This window comes from Papilio polytes, unplaced genomic scaffold, assembly GCF_000836215.1.
Source record: "Papilio polytes unplaced genomic scaffold, Ppol_1.0 DF821067.1, whole genome shotgun sequence".
NCBI classification, from domain to species: domain Eukaryota; kingdom Metazoa; phylum Arthropoda; class Insecta; order Lepidoptera; family Papilionidae; genus Papilio; species Papilio polytes.
In genome coordinates this window covers 264,089-281,264 of record NW_013528137.1, presented here as the reverse complement: position 1 = coordinate 281,264, position 17,176 = coordinate 264,089, and the positions used below count along the sequence as shown (strand labels likewise).

At 33.8% G+C, this 17,176-nt stretch overlaps 2 protein-coding genes across 3 annotated transcripts in view; one reads left to right on the top strand and one right to left on the bottom strand.

Moving 5' to 3' along the window:
• The first annotated feature begins 1,679 nt into the window (after nucleotides 1-1,679).
• Nucleotides 1,680-17,176, top strand: part of LOC106109833 — a 54,110-nt gene continuing 38,613 nt past the window's right edge. For both annotated transcript variants that reach the window (XM_013291460.1, XM_013291458.1), the window contains exon 1: nucleotides 1,680-1,903. The gene's annotated coding sequence lies outside the window, so the exon portion shown is untranslated. The remainder of the gene's footprint in view (nucleotides 1,904-17,176) is intronic.
• Nucleotides 14,831-17,061, bottom strand: LOC106109645 (balbiani ring protein 3-like). Its single transcript, XM_013291229.1, has 3 exons — nucleotides 16,954-17,061; nucleotides 16,228-16,521; nucleotides 14,831-15,953 (listed from the first exon to the last, which is right to left on the bottom strand). Exons 2-3 carry the CDS (start codon nucleotides 16,504-16,506, stop codon nucleotides 15,003-15,005), a joined length of 1,230 nt encoding a protein of 409 aa, XP_013146683.1. The 5' UTR covers nucleotides 16,507-16,521; nucleotides 16,954-17,061; the 3' UTR covers nucleotides 14,831-15,002.

The following is a 17,176-nucleotide window of genomic DNA, read 5'->3' as shown; positions in this document are numbered from 1 at the left end:
TCTATAGTAGGGATATGACCTGCATATCATATTTTTAAACATTTTAAACTGTTACCTTCACCTTGATTGTTTTTAGAGACCATTTTCTTAAATATGAGTTTATAAAGGTGTTAAAATTAACCAAAAAAGTGGCAAATTAATTTTTATAAAGAAGTAATATCAAATATGCAAATGGAAAATATTGCTATAATAATTACAGCAGGCAGGATACGAATGTACTATACACCATGAACCTTGGGTGGTCGCCAAAAGTGGGTAGGGCAGCTGCCTTCCAAGAGACACAATACCGAAATAACCGTATAGATAACTCAAAAATGATTTGTCAGTTTTTTCATTAAAAAATAATATTTATGAGCATTCCCTTTGGAAAAAGTTTTTTACTACTAAATCCCCTCGAATAATCATTGGCCTGTCCCTACCCAAGATCATTGGATAGTTACACCTATGGCTTGAACAATTTTCTGGTTCCGAGGACCTAAGAATAACGAACACTTATATAAAAAAACGGTTCATTTTAAGATTTTCGGTTAGATCTGTTCTAAAGCATGTAAAAAGAAGAATGTAAAAAGCAATGGTATAATATGGTGGTGGTAATAATAAAGTTAAGAGCATTGGCTTTTCTCATGATGAAAATCAAAATGATATTTGCAATAAGTCCGCCTACAATAAAATGACTAGCAAAGACACACACACACACACAGGCACAAAACACTCAACAACGCTATCGCACGAAAAAAATGTATGTCATTTTCTTTTCCTTTGTTTTTTTTTATTCGTCATTTTTATAATAGGTAAATTTAATGTGTTTCTTTGTATTTTATGTTTAGACACTTATGAATATGTGGAAATAGTTCACAAATGGGGAAAGGGATTGGCTCCTGCAGCACAGGGGAACCTAGTGCAGGAGCCAAGGCTCTCATGAAATGTGTATATTTTTAAAGTGAAATAATAAAGGATTTATTATTATTATTATTATAATTAGTTCCATATCGCAATATGGCGAAGGTTTTATATCACAGTTCAAGTCATACTTTTGACTTGATTTAATCACTCTTTTTTTTAGGAAAGGGGGACAATGGCTTACTAAATTGGCAAGGTGATAATCGACGCCTATGAGTACCAACTTCATTTGCAAGGAAATGCAGTTGCGTCTTAATGTTATTGTTAAATACATGTTAACAGATGCAGAGCCCATTTTAACATATTCGCACGACTGGGACGGCTCCTCCAGTGCAACAATACGTTGCATAGAAAACAGGCGTGAAGTGGAAGTAACTCCGCGCTTCGTCTGATGAGTCCTTTCCTTTTCTTCATTTTCTTATAAGGATGGGAAGGGAAAGTAGTTTTGTCGGTGAAGGAGATGCATAGAAAGGAGAAATATCCTCTTTATGTACGTCTCGTTCTCCTTTAAGGGCAGGCAACGCATATGCAATTTAAGACATCTGTGGGAAATGGAAATTTAATGAAAAACATGCTTTATATACATTTAAAACGATTTATGTAATTATTTTGTTCTATTAATATATGTACTTACTTTATTCTTATTTAACCATGAGGTTTTTATAGTTTATAGCATAGCTTAGGATGCCTGTGGCAACTTTTCCTGTTTATTTCCTATTTCAATGTGTTCTCCCACCATGCTGCAAGAAAATGGCCGACCTATCAGGCAGTGTTGCGCGGTTTAGTCGGCGCGTGCGCACGCCGATACGGCTGTCGTTTCGTTTAACGAAATATCGAAGTATTAAAAAACTATTTAATAAACGAATATCGAACTGACATGTGTAACTAGTGAATGTGTGTATAGATTGAATTGAAACGTAATTAATGTTTGTTTCTTATAAGTATTGTGCAAAATACTTCGCTGTGTACTTACACCAGCTGTCAAAATACTCGGATTGTTGAGGTAAGTTTTATAACATAAGTAAACTTAACGGATTATAAAAATGTATTTAATAGTAATATAAGTTAGAAATAAATGTAAAATCGATGTAAGAATGATGGAAATTGACAATTAAACTATATATTTGTATTCTTATTTGACTTTTCTAGAAAATAATACCAGCAAATGTTGAGGCGTCTTTTTATATTGTGTGGAAAACAGTCAAATAAATTATACTACAAACCCTACATAGTATTGTTTTTCGCTATGACTTTTATAGGTTTTATATACAGCGTTTAACGAGTAAAAACATATTATGTTCTCTATTTTATATAAAAGTGTTTAAAATTGTTAATATCCCGCGTAGGTTTTTACATCGTAATAAAAGGCCATAGAAATTTTTGTATGCTGTAAAAATGTTTGATCTACGGAGTTTAAAAAGATATTAAAAACATTTAGGTCATGGGTGTTGTAGAAAAATTTCATTATATTTTTCAAGTATTAAATCCGGAGCTTTTCTAAGCTCATGATATCGGGTATGGTTTTTTGAGGTTAAACAAATAGACGTAAATCTACATAAAAAATCATAACAACTTTAAATTATCTTGAAAACTCAGTTGAGCTTTTAAACCGCTTTCAAAGCTTTATTACACAACGTAGTTACTATTAAAGTTATTATAATGTAAATAACTTTGTTCGAGTATAAGTAGACAAAGAGAAAAACAATATCTATGAGATTATTAACTATACGTTTTCCGCTGACAGTGTGACCACACATTATCTTTTTGATGTAATAATCTAGCCTATTGACGAATAAGCAATGAGATAATTTGTTGTGTAACGACGCACCTGGCCGGATCCAAAGAGCCAATCGCTGGATCGTATCTTGTGCGTATAATAACACTACCTACCACCATCATGCTACCGGTAGTTTGTTAACTTCGTTGATATACTATCAGTGAGATAAACTATAAGAAAGTTGTGTACCGAATAACATGACAGTGGAATTCGAATAAAACGGAAGTGGTATATTATTTAAGATCCACGTGATAGTCGTAAAATATAATCACATGATTTTGTAAAAAAAATAGTTTTTATAATATAAGGTGTTAAACGAGCAAGCGGCTACCTGAATCCACCGAAATAGAAAGCAACCGCTGCCCATAAACATCCGCAATTGCAGATGCGTTGCCTACTCTTAATTGACGGAGTAGGAGATGTCCATAAGGAGGACATTTCCCCTTCCTATGCGTCTTCTCTACTGTCAAATCCACTTTTCCTTCCCATCCTTTCATCTTAAAAAAGGGTGGAATGGGAAAGGGACTAAAATTAGGCCTCCGGCACCACACTCGTCAGACGAAACGCGGAATTGCACTTCACGCCTGTTTTCTGTGTGGTCGTGGTATTACACCGGGCGAGCCGGCCCAACAGTGCGAAGATATTAAAGCGGGATATTAAATCTATCCTTTTCGTTATTCGCAGACTGTAGTATATGAAATGCGTGTGTAGATTATAATCTAGCGATGTCAAATCTTTCGGTGACGTGCATATTAAAGTATGCAAATAAATCCACTTGTATATAGTATGTTGCATAATGAGCAAACAAGACGATTGTAAGACAAAAGAACCTTCAGCAAACGATTAATTAAACAGAATAACTTTTACAAATATGCATTCGTTTGCAAGGTTAACAAGACTCCAATTTATTGATGTTTTATCGAATTCTCTGTCACAGTTGCAATAATTATATGCAGTGAAAGGTCTAAAATACGTTTTTGTTTCTGTGTCCAACACATCCTTACCATAGTTTTATCTAGGAATCGTTTATATCACTACATGTAAAATAAAGTCTGTCTGTCCCTATGTAAGGTAAGAAGTTTCAAATTACGCAACGCATTTTGTTGCCGTATTTTAAAAGATGGAGTAATTCAAGAGGAAGGCTTTCATGAATAATTAATACATGTATGAGACAGTAGCGAAATACTAATAAATTTTTGAGTAAACAATCGCACAATTGTTGTGCGATTGTCAATTGTTTCGTAGCCAATTCAACTGTTTATTTGCACAACTAAATTTCGAGCTATGTGCGCACCTCCATATAAACTCATAGGAATCAAAGCGAGACTAAACAGTTGTGCTATAATTTAGTTTCAGGTGTGCGCACGCTCTTAAGGTTTATGTAAACACATTTTCGTATCATATCGGACCCGTGCGAAGCCGGGGCACAAGTTGCATATAAATTATATAAATATTATCAGTACCAACCGGTGCCCTTTGCATCAGAATGTCTGCTGAGCAAATTAATCACTCGCTCTTAATGTGTTGACATTCATCGAAGGTCAGACGCTGGAATTTTTAAAGGCCTCAGCTACGTGCGCTCGCTTTCAATTATATTTCACACTTATAACAAAAAATAACAACTGTTTCAACACAATCTGAATATTTTTAATATCGAAATAATTACGTATAAATTTGACGAAGTAAAACAACTCATTTTTTCAAACGACGTAACAAATTCAATATGACATAACATCAAACCTTCCGAATATAGGAAACAAGCCTACTTAAAACACTTTCCCTCATACACCATTCATTGCTTCATTAAAAGTTGATGATACATTTTATTATCATTTCCAAACAGCAATGTATACTTAAAAGAAATCGAAAGCGACGATCACAAAGGCTATGAGTAGGTGCTTCTGACTTATAAGGACAGTTGTACCCAATAAACAGGTCGACGGATCAATATGATGTAATTTATTTAGTTTTATAGCCAGTTACACAAATGTAGATTGTTTTTAACTCTTCCTTGGGATGATATACTCTAGCAGTGACACAACGAATGTTCACCATATATCACCTTACTACTAAATATTGCTCTCTGTAATACGACCACTTCAAGGTCATACTGACCCTTTGATTTACTATTAATGTGTTTTGAAAATCACCTGTCACTAGTTTTAACTAACGGGTGATCTCCTTAACTGATATATCAAGTAACAACGATGTGAGCGGTATTATTTGCACCATTAATAAAACTGTATAAAACATTACAAACATCGATATTCCGTTTACTTGTGAATAAACGAGTCGTCTACAAAGTTATTCCTAACATTAACATAACTGATGTCATATCTATAGTCATCCGCGTAACTTAGAAAACCATTGACTATAGAAATATGGACAAGGCAAAAACTGACACAGTTGCACTGAACATTATTCATGACTGCAATTTCCGCGGAGGAAATGACACAAACTTCAACTGGAAGACAATTTATAAAACTCAATGAGAGCACTGGATAATATACACACATCAAACTAGCGTACAATAGAACTTTAAAAGTTATTGTTCGTTTTTGTTTAACAAAGGTTAATGGCTGGACAGGTCCTGTCTCTCAAACGTCAATGTTTATAGTCATCCGCGTAACTTTGTACTTATAAAACAAAGGAAATGCCAAGCGTTCGCGAGATTTTCACATAGTACAATTTTGAGCGCGATTGTATCTTGGCAATTTGCGGCAATTTGCATAGATGGCGGATTATTATGAATTTATCACTTGATGACGATAAACTTGTCTTGAACGTGCGAAGTATTAAATATTACATTATTATGCTGCAAAGTTTTACCATCTAAGATACGCCTACGAGATGCGCTATCCTGAATTTTTAGGTTAAATTCTACGCTGTCAGTTATCGTTGGAAGTTGAATTTATGTATTAAAAAAGTTACACGAAACCTTAGTGATCACATATAATATCAACGGAAAACAATCGACAATCGCACAAGCGTTTGTCGATTGTTTCTACTAAAAATTGAGTAGTGTGCGCACCTCCATATGAGCTTATAGGAATTATAATTAGACTTAACAGTTGTGCCATAATTTAGTCAATAGTATGCGCGCCATTTTAGTTCATTTCGAATGTGAAGTTTTATTCTTTTAACGATTTCGATTTCTTTATTCTCTAATGTAATAATGACAAAGAAATCCAACCTCTTAAATTCAACCTAACGCGCTATATAATTTGAAAAGTTAATCTCAAATTTGGTAATCTTATTAGCAAACGTTGATTGACGATTTTTCCATTACGATTGTAACTCGATTGATGGATATAGATTTCGAATCGCATCGAGTTTGTGCAATCGACACATTTCCTTGCGACATTTGGAGCCACCGCATTTCATAAAGTGTTTCTAAATATAATATGGCATTGAATTTATTTATATCGAATGCCATATGAAATAATTCAGTTTCTTATAAAACTTGTTTCCATTTTATTGAATCGTCTTACATTCGAATATGTGATAGTGATCTAAGAAACTTTCGATCTACAGAACCTCGATAACTTAAAAACCTCTCTAACTTCAAAAAAAAATATGTTTCCTTCCTATCAGACCTCAAAACCTCTACAACCTATGTTGTATGGTCTATACCCTTGATAACTTAAAACGTTTATAACTTAAAATATTTTGTGTTTCCCTTGGACTTTAACTTATCGAGGTTCTAATGTATTAAAAAAATCCTTTCTGTTGATTCTTGCCAATAATTTGTGTATGAAATTTGAATTTGGAATGCATTATAAGCAAACCTTTACGGGTCACTCCTTTCTCCGTAAACCACAAGTCGGTCGATTCGGACGATTAAGAGAAAGGCTAATGAGATGAATTAAGAAGGCTTGTCAGGGCACGTACCAAATTACAATCCCACACGACGTACCGAACCTGTATACCACAATTTTTAAGCGAGTCGTGCATGTGAAATGGTTCATTTCCACTTTAAGAAACCGACATATATCACAAACATTTGAGTTAATTAGCTTGTTTGAAATATTTTTTTAAAACTTTGTTTTAATTAAAAAGATAACTACTTACTAATAAAAATTATTACCATGAAGTCGTAAACATTGCTATCAGTTGTTATAATTTTTGTCACTTTTTTAGAGACATGATCATTATGATATACAAATTATGTAAATGTTATTGAAATATTAATTTATTGATTTATGACGTGGTTAAAATTTAACTACTGCACTTGGATCAATAATTCTATCATGTCCACCTACTTTCGTGTCAATTTATTCCCACGTTACCAATTAACCGTGGGTTTTCACAGTCAAATTCATGTCTAACAAGGTCCCAGCTCCTTGCAAAATACATGAATAAAACTTATTATGTTATCTTCTCATTAACTTTGAAAAAGACAGCAATTTTGACTTGTGAGGAAATCCATGATTAAATGCGTGCCGACACTTGAAACTAAAATATCGCTCAACTGTTTAGTCTCTCTTTGATTCCTATGAGCCTATATGGAGTGTGAGCATCTCCAAACAAACGACGATCGCACAACTCTTGTGCGATAGTTTACGCAAAGGTGAGCTCTCGCATTAAAACTGTCTACAGCTTTGAATTGTAAAGCATTCAACTTATTAAGCAATCTTATTTGTTACACTGAATATTATGTAGGGGGAAGGAAATGAGCCTTCAATACGAATATAATATAAGGCTTTACGACTGTATAAGGTAGGTTGTTAGGACCTTGTACAGGCGAGGTGACATCATTGAACGTAACTCAGTATGTTTTTAACCACGCGTAGGTTGGACGCATTGATATATTTTTACGTTGCTTTGTATCTTTTAAAAATAAATAGGATTACAAATAATGTAATTAGCAGGTAACTTCTTTGAAAGGTACTATGTTAGTTGTCAATTTTGGTGCCAACTTATGTCCTTGTATTGACATGTTATAAAACATTTTAGAAAAAATATCCAAATATTTTATTAAAATAAACTAAACAGTGTCCCCAAATCTTGCTGATATTATAAAGATTATTAGAGTTTGTAGCTTAAGCGACTGACTTCGACTAAATTTTGCATAGATGTAGAGGATAGTCTGGAAGAACACAGACGATTCATTTTTGTTTTTTGTCAATTCCATGCGAACGGAGTTGCGGGCGAAAGCTAGTAAAATGTAAACATTTAAATTTTTAATATCATACTAATATTATAAATGCGAAAGTTTAGATGAATGGATGGATAGATGTTTGTTAGAGTATGTACCCATAACGGTTGAACGGATTTCGATTAAATTTGGTATAGATGTAGAGGAAAGTCTGGAAGAACACATAGGCTACTCACTTTTTAATTCTGCGCGGACGGAGTCGCGGGCGAAAGCTAGTATTTTTATATAGTAGCTATAATTTTGAAACATTACTAAATACCCGGACCTCTACACATACGGTAAATATATGCTAAAGGATGTACTAATCATAAATATTTGATTTCAGTAAGTGCTAAAGGATGCGCTATGCCCTCATTGGCACAGACGTTGGCAATCACAGCAGCTATTGTACAAGAATATTTAACGCCTTAAACGCTAAAAATAACATTTCATTGGCCATTACTTTGTTTTCATGAATTCCAGTTAGATTATTAAACGCCCGCGCAAATACCAAGTTAATGACCAGCAATGTATAGTCGTCTGTGTCGAATATCTCGTTAAATTCTATTTCTGTTATTAATTTAAACGTAACAATTTGGAAAGTCGAAAACCCTATCATAGAGAATTATCATCTAAGGATTATAATAAAGTACACTGGTAGAGTAAGACTTAGGAAGAGATGGATGGATTCATGAAAGCTGATATGATTAAGAAGGGAGTGATGACAGATGACGTATGATAGAGCTGGAGGACGAAAACCCTGCGCGCTGACCCTACGAAAATATGTAGAATAAGGTAAAAGAGCGTCGGTGGCTCAGTGGTTTGAACACTTGACTTGTAATCAAGGTCTTGGGTTCGAATGTCGCCATGTACCAATGTGATTTTCGATTTTTCGAATTTTCATATGTATATAATGTACCCGACGTTCTTACGGTGAAGGAAAACATCGTGATGCAACCTTCACATATCGGCGAAGAAATTCAAAGATATGTGTGAAGAACTAACCCGCAGTGGGCTAGCGTGGTTGGCTATGGACTAGTCACCCCTTATTAGGGTAGGCTCCGAGACCCTCGGTGGGGACGTATAATGAGCTGGTGATGATGAAGGTAGGGGAGATGATGATTGTTGTTATATGCATTGAAGTTAATACTATGAAGTACAAGTTTTGATATCTTTACTTCTTTTTAACTACTCCAAAATAGAGTTTTTGTCTTGATACAATGGGATTCAATAAAACGGTCTAATTTATCTTTTGTATGGTAGTAATTTAATTCATTTCAGAAATTCTTATCTCAAAATATCACGAGGGGTTTAATGTGAGAATAAATGTAAACAAATGGAACAAGTTTGTAATGTTCAGTGCAAAAATCCGGCTTTCGAACCCGCCCGCTTCTTTTATGCATCTCATTTGCGTTTCGTTTATTGTCCGTGCAAAATGTTGAAGGAATAAACAATATTTTGTATGTGAATATTAAACTGGCCTTGGTTTACTTTAATTTTAAACAGAGATTGTGCTTTGAATTTTAATAGTGCGTTTGACATATTTAATACTGGTACAAGGTTCTAGTATTTTATTTAGTTTGATAAGGTTTTAAACCTAATCCGGGTAATAATTAAGAATACTAGTTTACTAATAAAACAACAACTGAATCATCTATAAAAATAATTAAACACTGTTTAGTTAAATTGTGTTTTGACTCGAAGCGCCACCGATGTATCCGTCAATATGGTTACTTGCCTAACATATTACTAACCATACCTTAAAACCCAAATCTAAGCGTTCCTATATCTACACTTATGACTTCATCGGCCGGTTTTACTTGGCGCCGTGTGATCATCCTTTAAACCTAAGTTCGGTTTAGCCAACAATTTTCGATCACACTCTCGGAGCAAGGTTAGTCATTGACAGATTACGTCACGGAATCATCATCTCTATCCATTGGAACAGAATCTACCCGTCTAATTCATTCCGGTAACATATTAACCCGTGTTGTTTCTTGACAGTGGAAACCTACAGTAAATAAATTCCTTCTTGATAGTTGGCATTCCAACGTACGGTTTTCACACTAGCCCGTGACACGATCAACATTATAGAATGATTGGTTTCCTGTATCTCTTATCGTGTTTCCATTCACGAAACATGTTATAAATATATCGCTTATCTCAATTTTATTTGAGAGGACGATGGAGAGAGTTATATGTTACTATGTAATTAAAAAAGATTTTTTAAAATTTTGATTGGTGATATCCTACGTAACAAAGTCTGTGTTTACGCTGTATTAGTATAGATTTAAACAACGTTGTTTATACTTGTGTTTATATATCCTTTTAACAATACGATGAGTAATCCCTAATAGGTATTACAATGAAGCACTAAACTATGCTAAGGTTACATACAAGGATAGGCATGAGTTGTGTAGAATATATGTTCTAATAAAGTTACAAAAATTGTTTGTTATTTTGAATTAAATGTGTTTTAAAAATATTATACCTAATTTTAAGACTGGATTCCGACATAAATATCTTTACGATTTAAGGACAAATAAAATAAATCGTATAAAAGGTGATATTTTATTTAGTATATGTATTTAATTTCTGTTGAATTGATTATAATTTATTAAATGTTTTTTTAAGGAATTACTATAAATCTAGATATCTTAAATTTCCCTTTTTTTCTTTTTTCGTTTTTTATTGTGTTTTTGTATGTTATAGTAACATATTTTGTCTCTTTACGGTCTGTAAATTCAAAGATATGTGTGAAGTCAACTAACCCGCACTTGTCCAGCGTGGTTGACTATGGCCTAATCACCCTAACTAAGGGTAGGCTCCGAGCCCTACAGTGGGGATGTATAGTTAATTTATAAACGTCCCGAGATATCGACTAACTATTACTTTTAATCACTTGACTTGTGTTTTTAATTTTCAATAACAATTTTACACTATCATGTTAAGATAAATCTTGTCTCTATGTTTTCAAATTCAAAGAAAAAGGTCAATTTCTATACGTCTTTCTGCAATGGAAACTAATTATTCTGGTGACATAACGCACTCATACTATAGTTAGCCGACTTTGCGAGGTCGAACACGTCCGTCGTTTGTTAACATTCATTACATGCCATTCGAAGGTTTACGTTCGTTACTATTCATTGCTTCTTTTAATTGTTTGATGCACTAATTCACTTTACCTGAGCTGTAATGGATACTGAAATTATGAAAATTGATACTTGAGACTCCTAAAAAACATATGTGATTTCCAAAATTTAAAAAAAAAATAAGGAAAAAGAACAAAAATATATATATCAATGAGAGCTATTGTGCCATAACCATGACAACCTCAATTTAAATCGTTTGTTACTTAAATCTTCGAATAAATCTGTTCAAGACGCGAACCGCGGACCGGTTCTGAAGGACATTTTTTGATGTAAACGACGCAACGTTTGACCTACAAGACCAGTTCTGTATGAAGAAAACTAGCATTACATATGTTTTAAATTTATTCAATGTAAATAACATTTATACTTCACTTTCACATCCAATAACATTTTACAATTAAAACTAACTAAGATGTTCGAGACAGATTTCCAGCTTACACTTTATGACCATTATCTGTAGACTAGCTTTTGCCCGCAACTCCGCTCGCGCAATATCAACAAACTTGGTAGCCTATGTCTTCTTGCAATCTATGTTCTACATCTGTACCAAATTTCATCTCAATCCGTTATCCAGTTTTGGAGATACTTGGTAACAAAAATCCATCTATCCATCTAAACGTTCGCATTTCTAATATTAGTAAGATTAACCTGAAACTTATATAAGAATATATTGCTATATTTATTTATTAAAATGAAATAGAGAAAAGAATATAGGCTTTTAAAAATGTTTTGGCAGTGAAAAACCACGGTGTTAAGATGTGAGAAAGAAAGCTTATAAATCCTGTCCTGTAACCTTGAACTAGTAATAATAAATACAAATTACATGTTAAGCTATATTATGTTAATTTTTATTACTTAATTTAATAGCTAAGAGGTATTAACATTAACATCTGGTGTTAATTATGTACATATTAACTATTTTTTCTTTGCGATATTTACTAAAGAAAGAGTAATATAATGACGAAAAAATCCCGTTTGCACAGACTAAAAATACAGATAGCTGAGATTTGTAAGTAATAAGCAAAGAAAGCAAAAAGGACCCCAAATTTCATCACGCGATTTTGAGCTAAACTATTTAACTACGTGTCTTTGACTCCAAAAATCAAATAAAAAAATGGGACCCACCTGCAAGCATTACCTTTCGGATAATTTTTTTTTTTTCAAAATCTATCTACTAGCGGCGGAGTTATGCCGTAACACCCATAAAACATACAGACGAATTGAGTACCTCGTTCTTTTGGGAAGTCGGTCAAAAATGCATTCAATTGAAAATAAAGTTATTTCACCTTCCAGACAGCTTTTCTGGATGAAACCTAATCATGTTACTCATGTCTTTACTTTATTAAGCAATTTTTCTCCAATACATTTCTACATAAAACTGTCCATGCGGAGCTATTAGTGGGAATAACTTCACGCATTAATATCTCTATTATGAAGCAGTTTGATATGTAATGGTTAACAAATAACGGGTATCGATGTTAATCTCGAAGCATGTGTTGCAACAATTTGTTTAACGTACATACAGACTGTTACACTAAGTGAACCGATCTTTGCTTGATAGCTATGGCCTGAGATATAAGCGGTAGCGGGAAAGATTTAAACAAAATTTAATTTAAAATTGTAGACGCTTTAGTTAAAATAGACTTTCGGATACGATTAAAAAGAAGTTAAAGAATAGGTTAGGTATCAACGCTATTAAATGTATTAATCCAGAATGTATTAGCTTTTTACAGTAGAAGGATCCATGGTTTAAAACCATTAAATTGTAGCATTAGAAGTTTTTTTTTTAACATTTGTTAATTAATAATGCAATTTCTACACATTCTTGAAAAGAAAACGTAACACAGCACACTTTAATTATCAAAATGTTTATATCCATTCGTAATTATTGTGAAAATAAGATGCAAAAAACTTATAACTTGTACCATAGCATGTCACCAAGTAACGGACGAACCCAAGCATCTCAGGTGATGACTGGGGCGCGATTGACAGCTTTATAGTGGTTTCAGCTATTACGATGTGCGGTAATTCTAATACAAGATACATTGCGATGTGCTCACAAATATCTGCTTTCGACATCCTTGTACTGTGCCTGGATATGGCACGAAGATTATGTTCTTGTATGGGGTCTATGTTTCGAGCTCTCATATATATATCTATACTAGTATAATAAAGCGTAAACACACACTACTTTGTGACGTAGCATGTCAGCAATCAAAGCATGTTTTTGAATATTGTTTTCCTTTAGTAAAAAGCAATACATGCATTACACTTACGACATGCTTTAGGCTATATATTTTCACGCTATTAAACTTAGGGAGACCTTAAAGAGACCATAAACTACGAGCTGCCAACATCAAGGAACTAAGGATGTCATTTATGCATTTGAATTTTGATTTTTCACAAACGTAAACAATAAAATAAAGTTTTTATAATATCATGCGGATAAAGCTGGACGAGAACAGCTAGTATTCTTATAAACTACATCTAAACAGCCTTGACTAGTCTCAATTTTTCTTATACAATGTTTAGATTTAACGAAATATTTATTGTTACAGGTAATACTGGCGACTGATTAGATAACAAATACGTAAGATTTTTTTACCAGAATTGTAAACACTAATCCATCTATCTGAGCCTATAATCGATTGTAGTAAAGGGTCTTCATCAGTGACACAAAACAAAGCATAAATATAATCGTATTATATAGTAACTAATACAGGTTAATCGAGTGCTCGTATTATGAATAAATTATCGATACAACAGCTAGAAGTGACTGTTAACATATGACATCGTTAAACGTTTTATGACGGTGTAAACACGAACTAAGCGCGGGAACTAAACAATATGGAACGTATGAAGCGTGTTACTTTAACAAGGTAATGTGCATAAGAAATTAATTAAGCCACATATATTATTCTATTATTAATTTATTTACACATGTAGGCAGAATGACGTATGACAGTAGAGCCCACAGCATTAGTTTTGGTCGGCTTTACCTTTGCAAACAAACATGAGGTAGCTATAATTCTGCGTTCAACTAATATGTGCTAGAAGCCAAATTATTTATCTTCATACAAAGTACAGTGAACATCCTCTCGTTGCTTTATACAATCGTTACTGCTAATCGCGATCTCTGGCTCAGTTGCCATTCGGACCGTGACCGTTTGAATTAGATGGCCCTAAGTAGGTGTATAGTTAGAGAATTAAATTCCCTACCCACTTAGAATTTATCTCCGCACAATCAAAACAGCTATGATGTACCAATATGTATGAATAGGTTTCGCCCTAATTACATTGTGAGCGTCACATGAATTTTTACATGGGTAGGAATTTTATGGCTTTAACTGTACTGGTCTATGACGGTTAACTTTATGACTACTTCACGACCGACATTAAACTGATACGATACAGAGAGAGTACACGAAATAACACTTTAATTTATTTTTACACAATATTCGTGTATAGGAGGCATTAAATTGCACGAGGATTTTAAAAAGATAATATAAATCCAAAATGATTAGTAACATAATAAAGTATTTAATTTTTCTGGTCCCTTTTACATGTGTACCGCTTTAGTTAAGTTATTTAAAGAGCCACAAACAAGTAATTAAAAAAAAAACGCCCGTAGTCATTAAAAATGCCACCCAAGTCGAGTTATCACAATGACAAGTCATGTTCAGGCTGCCATGAGCGATATTGCCTCGGAGAAATGAGATGCTGTTACAAATGTTCAATACAAATCATATCTGAGATTCTTCGGGTGTGGTCTTATTGGAGTTAGCGGAACGAATATTATTTTTTTATTAATATAGACACAAATATAGCAATAGTATTTATTTGTGTAATTTACTATTTTGTAAATCATACTTATTTGATATTTTTGCCATAATTATAATAAAAACGAAGTATTAAGGTACAAAATTGGATTAAAAATACTTTCAGACAATATAATCGTTACAAACAAAACACCATTTGATAAATTAAAGAAGTATAAAAGCTTAGATAAAAAAGTGCTATAGAAGAATCTTTTTAATTATTCCTTGCAGCATTTAGGTTTCTCTTCGCCTTTGGGTTCAGGACAATTGCAGTCATGCGATTCGCCAGTTTCATCAAACTTCTTTACAACAGTGACAGTTGTTGTTTCAGGAGGACAAATACAATTAAAACTTGTGCATTTAGGAATCTCACACAAACAGTCGGCGCAAGAAGTATTAGTGGATTTATCTTCTAGGATTGCCTTCCTTACTTCGATGGCAGTGTCCTCTGTGAACGCCAGAACTGGTAAACTTTCTTGTCGGACACAACAGCAGCCTTCACAAACTGTTTCTTTATTTTCCTCCTGTTTGCAGCTGCAATCAAAGCAGGGGGTAACTTTTCTATTATTGTCAATGCAAATGCAAATACACGATGCACCGCTGGGCGCAAAATTAGCCTTAGGTTTGGGTCCCTGTTTGCAATCGTTCTTACAAGTGCAATCGCTATAGCACATAATCGTACCTTTATTGTCAATACCGACGCAAATGTATGGTTTACCTCGCGTCTCGATACAAACGCAATTCTTTTTGTCGCATTTTTTGTTGTCACAACTTTTAGGCGTGGTGTCCTCTTGTCCACAGGAGCAATCATTACAAGCCTCAATTTTCCCCTTTACATTTATACCAACGCAAAGACTTTTTTCACCTTCGCAAGCAATGCAAACACAATTGCAACTGGAGCTTGAACTATCACTGGAGCTACTCTCTTCGCAAACGCACTCATCACTAGATTTACCATTCTCTTCATCATTTGTATCACACATGCAGACAATCGTTTTATTATTTATAGATAGACTTACATATCCTTTTTTGACGCACTTTTTTTTGTTGATTCCTTTTTTGGATTTTTTTTTCGAAATACACTTGCTGGTGCAGCATAATTTGTTTTCTTCATTCTTGCCCACAATAAAGCTAATAAACGGTTTTTCTTTCTTGGGAATATATTTGCGCTATTAATTGACCAGGATAAGGAGTAGATAAATGGAAAGAAAATTTACGAAACCATATTCCTTCGTTTATTCTTTAATTGATGAAAATGTTTATTTATATTTATATTTTTGACATTTACATTATTTGACATAACAGATTAAACATATAATAGATTAAAATATTTAATTACCAGACACGACAAAATAATTGCATTAAGATTTAAAAGATGCCTAAATATTTTATTTTCTGGTTCCAATACCCCTCTGTAATTCAGTTAACTGATCTTTCAGATTATTCCTCAGAAATGCACTGACAATCGTCGCATACTTTGATTTCTTCATTATCACCGACACAAACGCAGATACACGTTCTTTCTTGGGTAGGAACATATTTGCACCCGGCTTCTTTCTCCTGACATTTGCAGTCGTCGTTACACTTGATGATATTCTTCTTGTCATCAAGACATAACCAAACATTGGGTTTTCCATTAGTTTTTATACAAACGCATCCGTTCTTATCGCATTTCATTTGGCAACACTGGTTCTTGTTTCCTGGGATTTTACAGCACGGCATTTTGACGTTTGCAATCTAAAAATAAATATAAAATTAAACTTTGGTTGCTTACAGGTCTGTGTGTAAATGCAACTAAGTGATATTCACATTCAGGGTTTGGGACAAAGACTTTAAGAGCGGGCGCACACCTTTGACTTAACTATAGCACAACAATTGTACGATTGTCGGTTGTTTCGCAGCCGGTTCAACTGTTTAGTTGCACAACTAAAATTGAGGGCATCTCCATATGAGCTCATAGGAATCAAAGCGAGACTAAACAGTTTAGTAACTATAGTTTGAGGTGTGCGCAACCCGTAAAGTTTATGAAATGAAAGTATATGATGAAATATGATATAAATCCTACTATGTTAGTTACAGAATGTGATCCTTTAAGATCTTTGGAAGAGAAAACGAGCAGGAATGAAAATTACAAGTGAATCTCATAAAAATATTGAAACTATTACTTACATTGTATTTAGAAGTTAAAGGCACAAACTTTACTCTCACTTGAGCGCTTTGTAATAACACGGTTTGCGACTATCCGACTATATATTACGATAATACCCTCGTGTCGTGCGCAATGGATACGCCGAGTGCAAAACAGAGTACGGTGCCGTGCGCCGTGTCGTGTGCCGTGTGGAATTGTTGACGTACAATCGGGGAAACTGTCGGTGTTCCAAATTAAAAGCTA

What these genes read in the sequence shown, in the direction of transcription:
- LOC106109645 (XM_013291229.1), bottom strand. Translation starts at nt 16,506, where the DNA reads ATGCCGTGCTGTAAAATCCCAGGAAACAAGAACCAGTGTTGCCAAATG. An exon ending in GTCAGTGCATTTCTGAGGAA is followed by an intron (nt 15,954 to 16,227) that starts TAATCTGAAAGA and finishes GTCAATTAATAG; the next exon opens with CGCAAATATATTCCCAAGAA.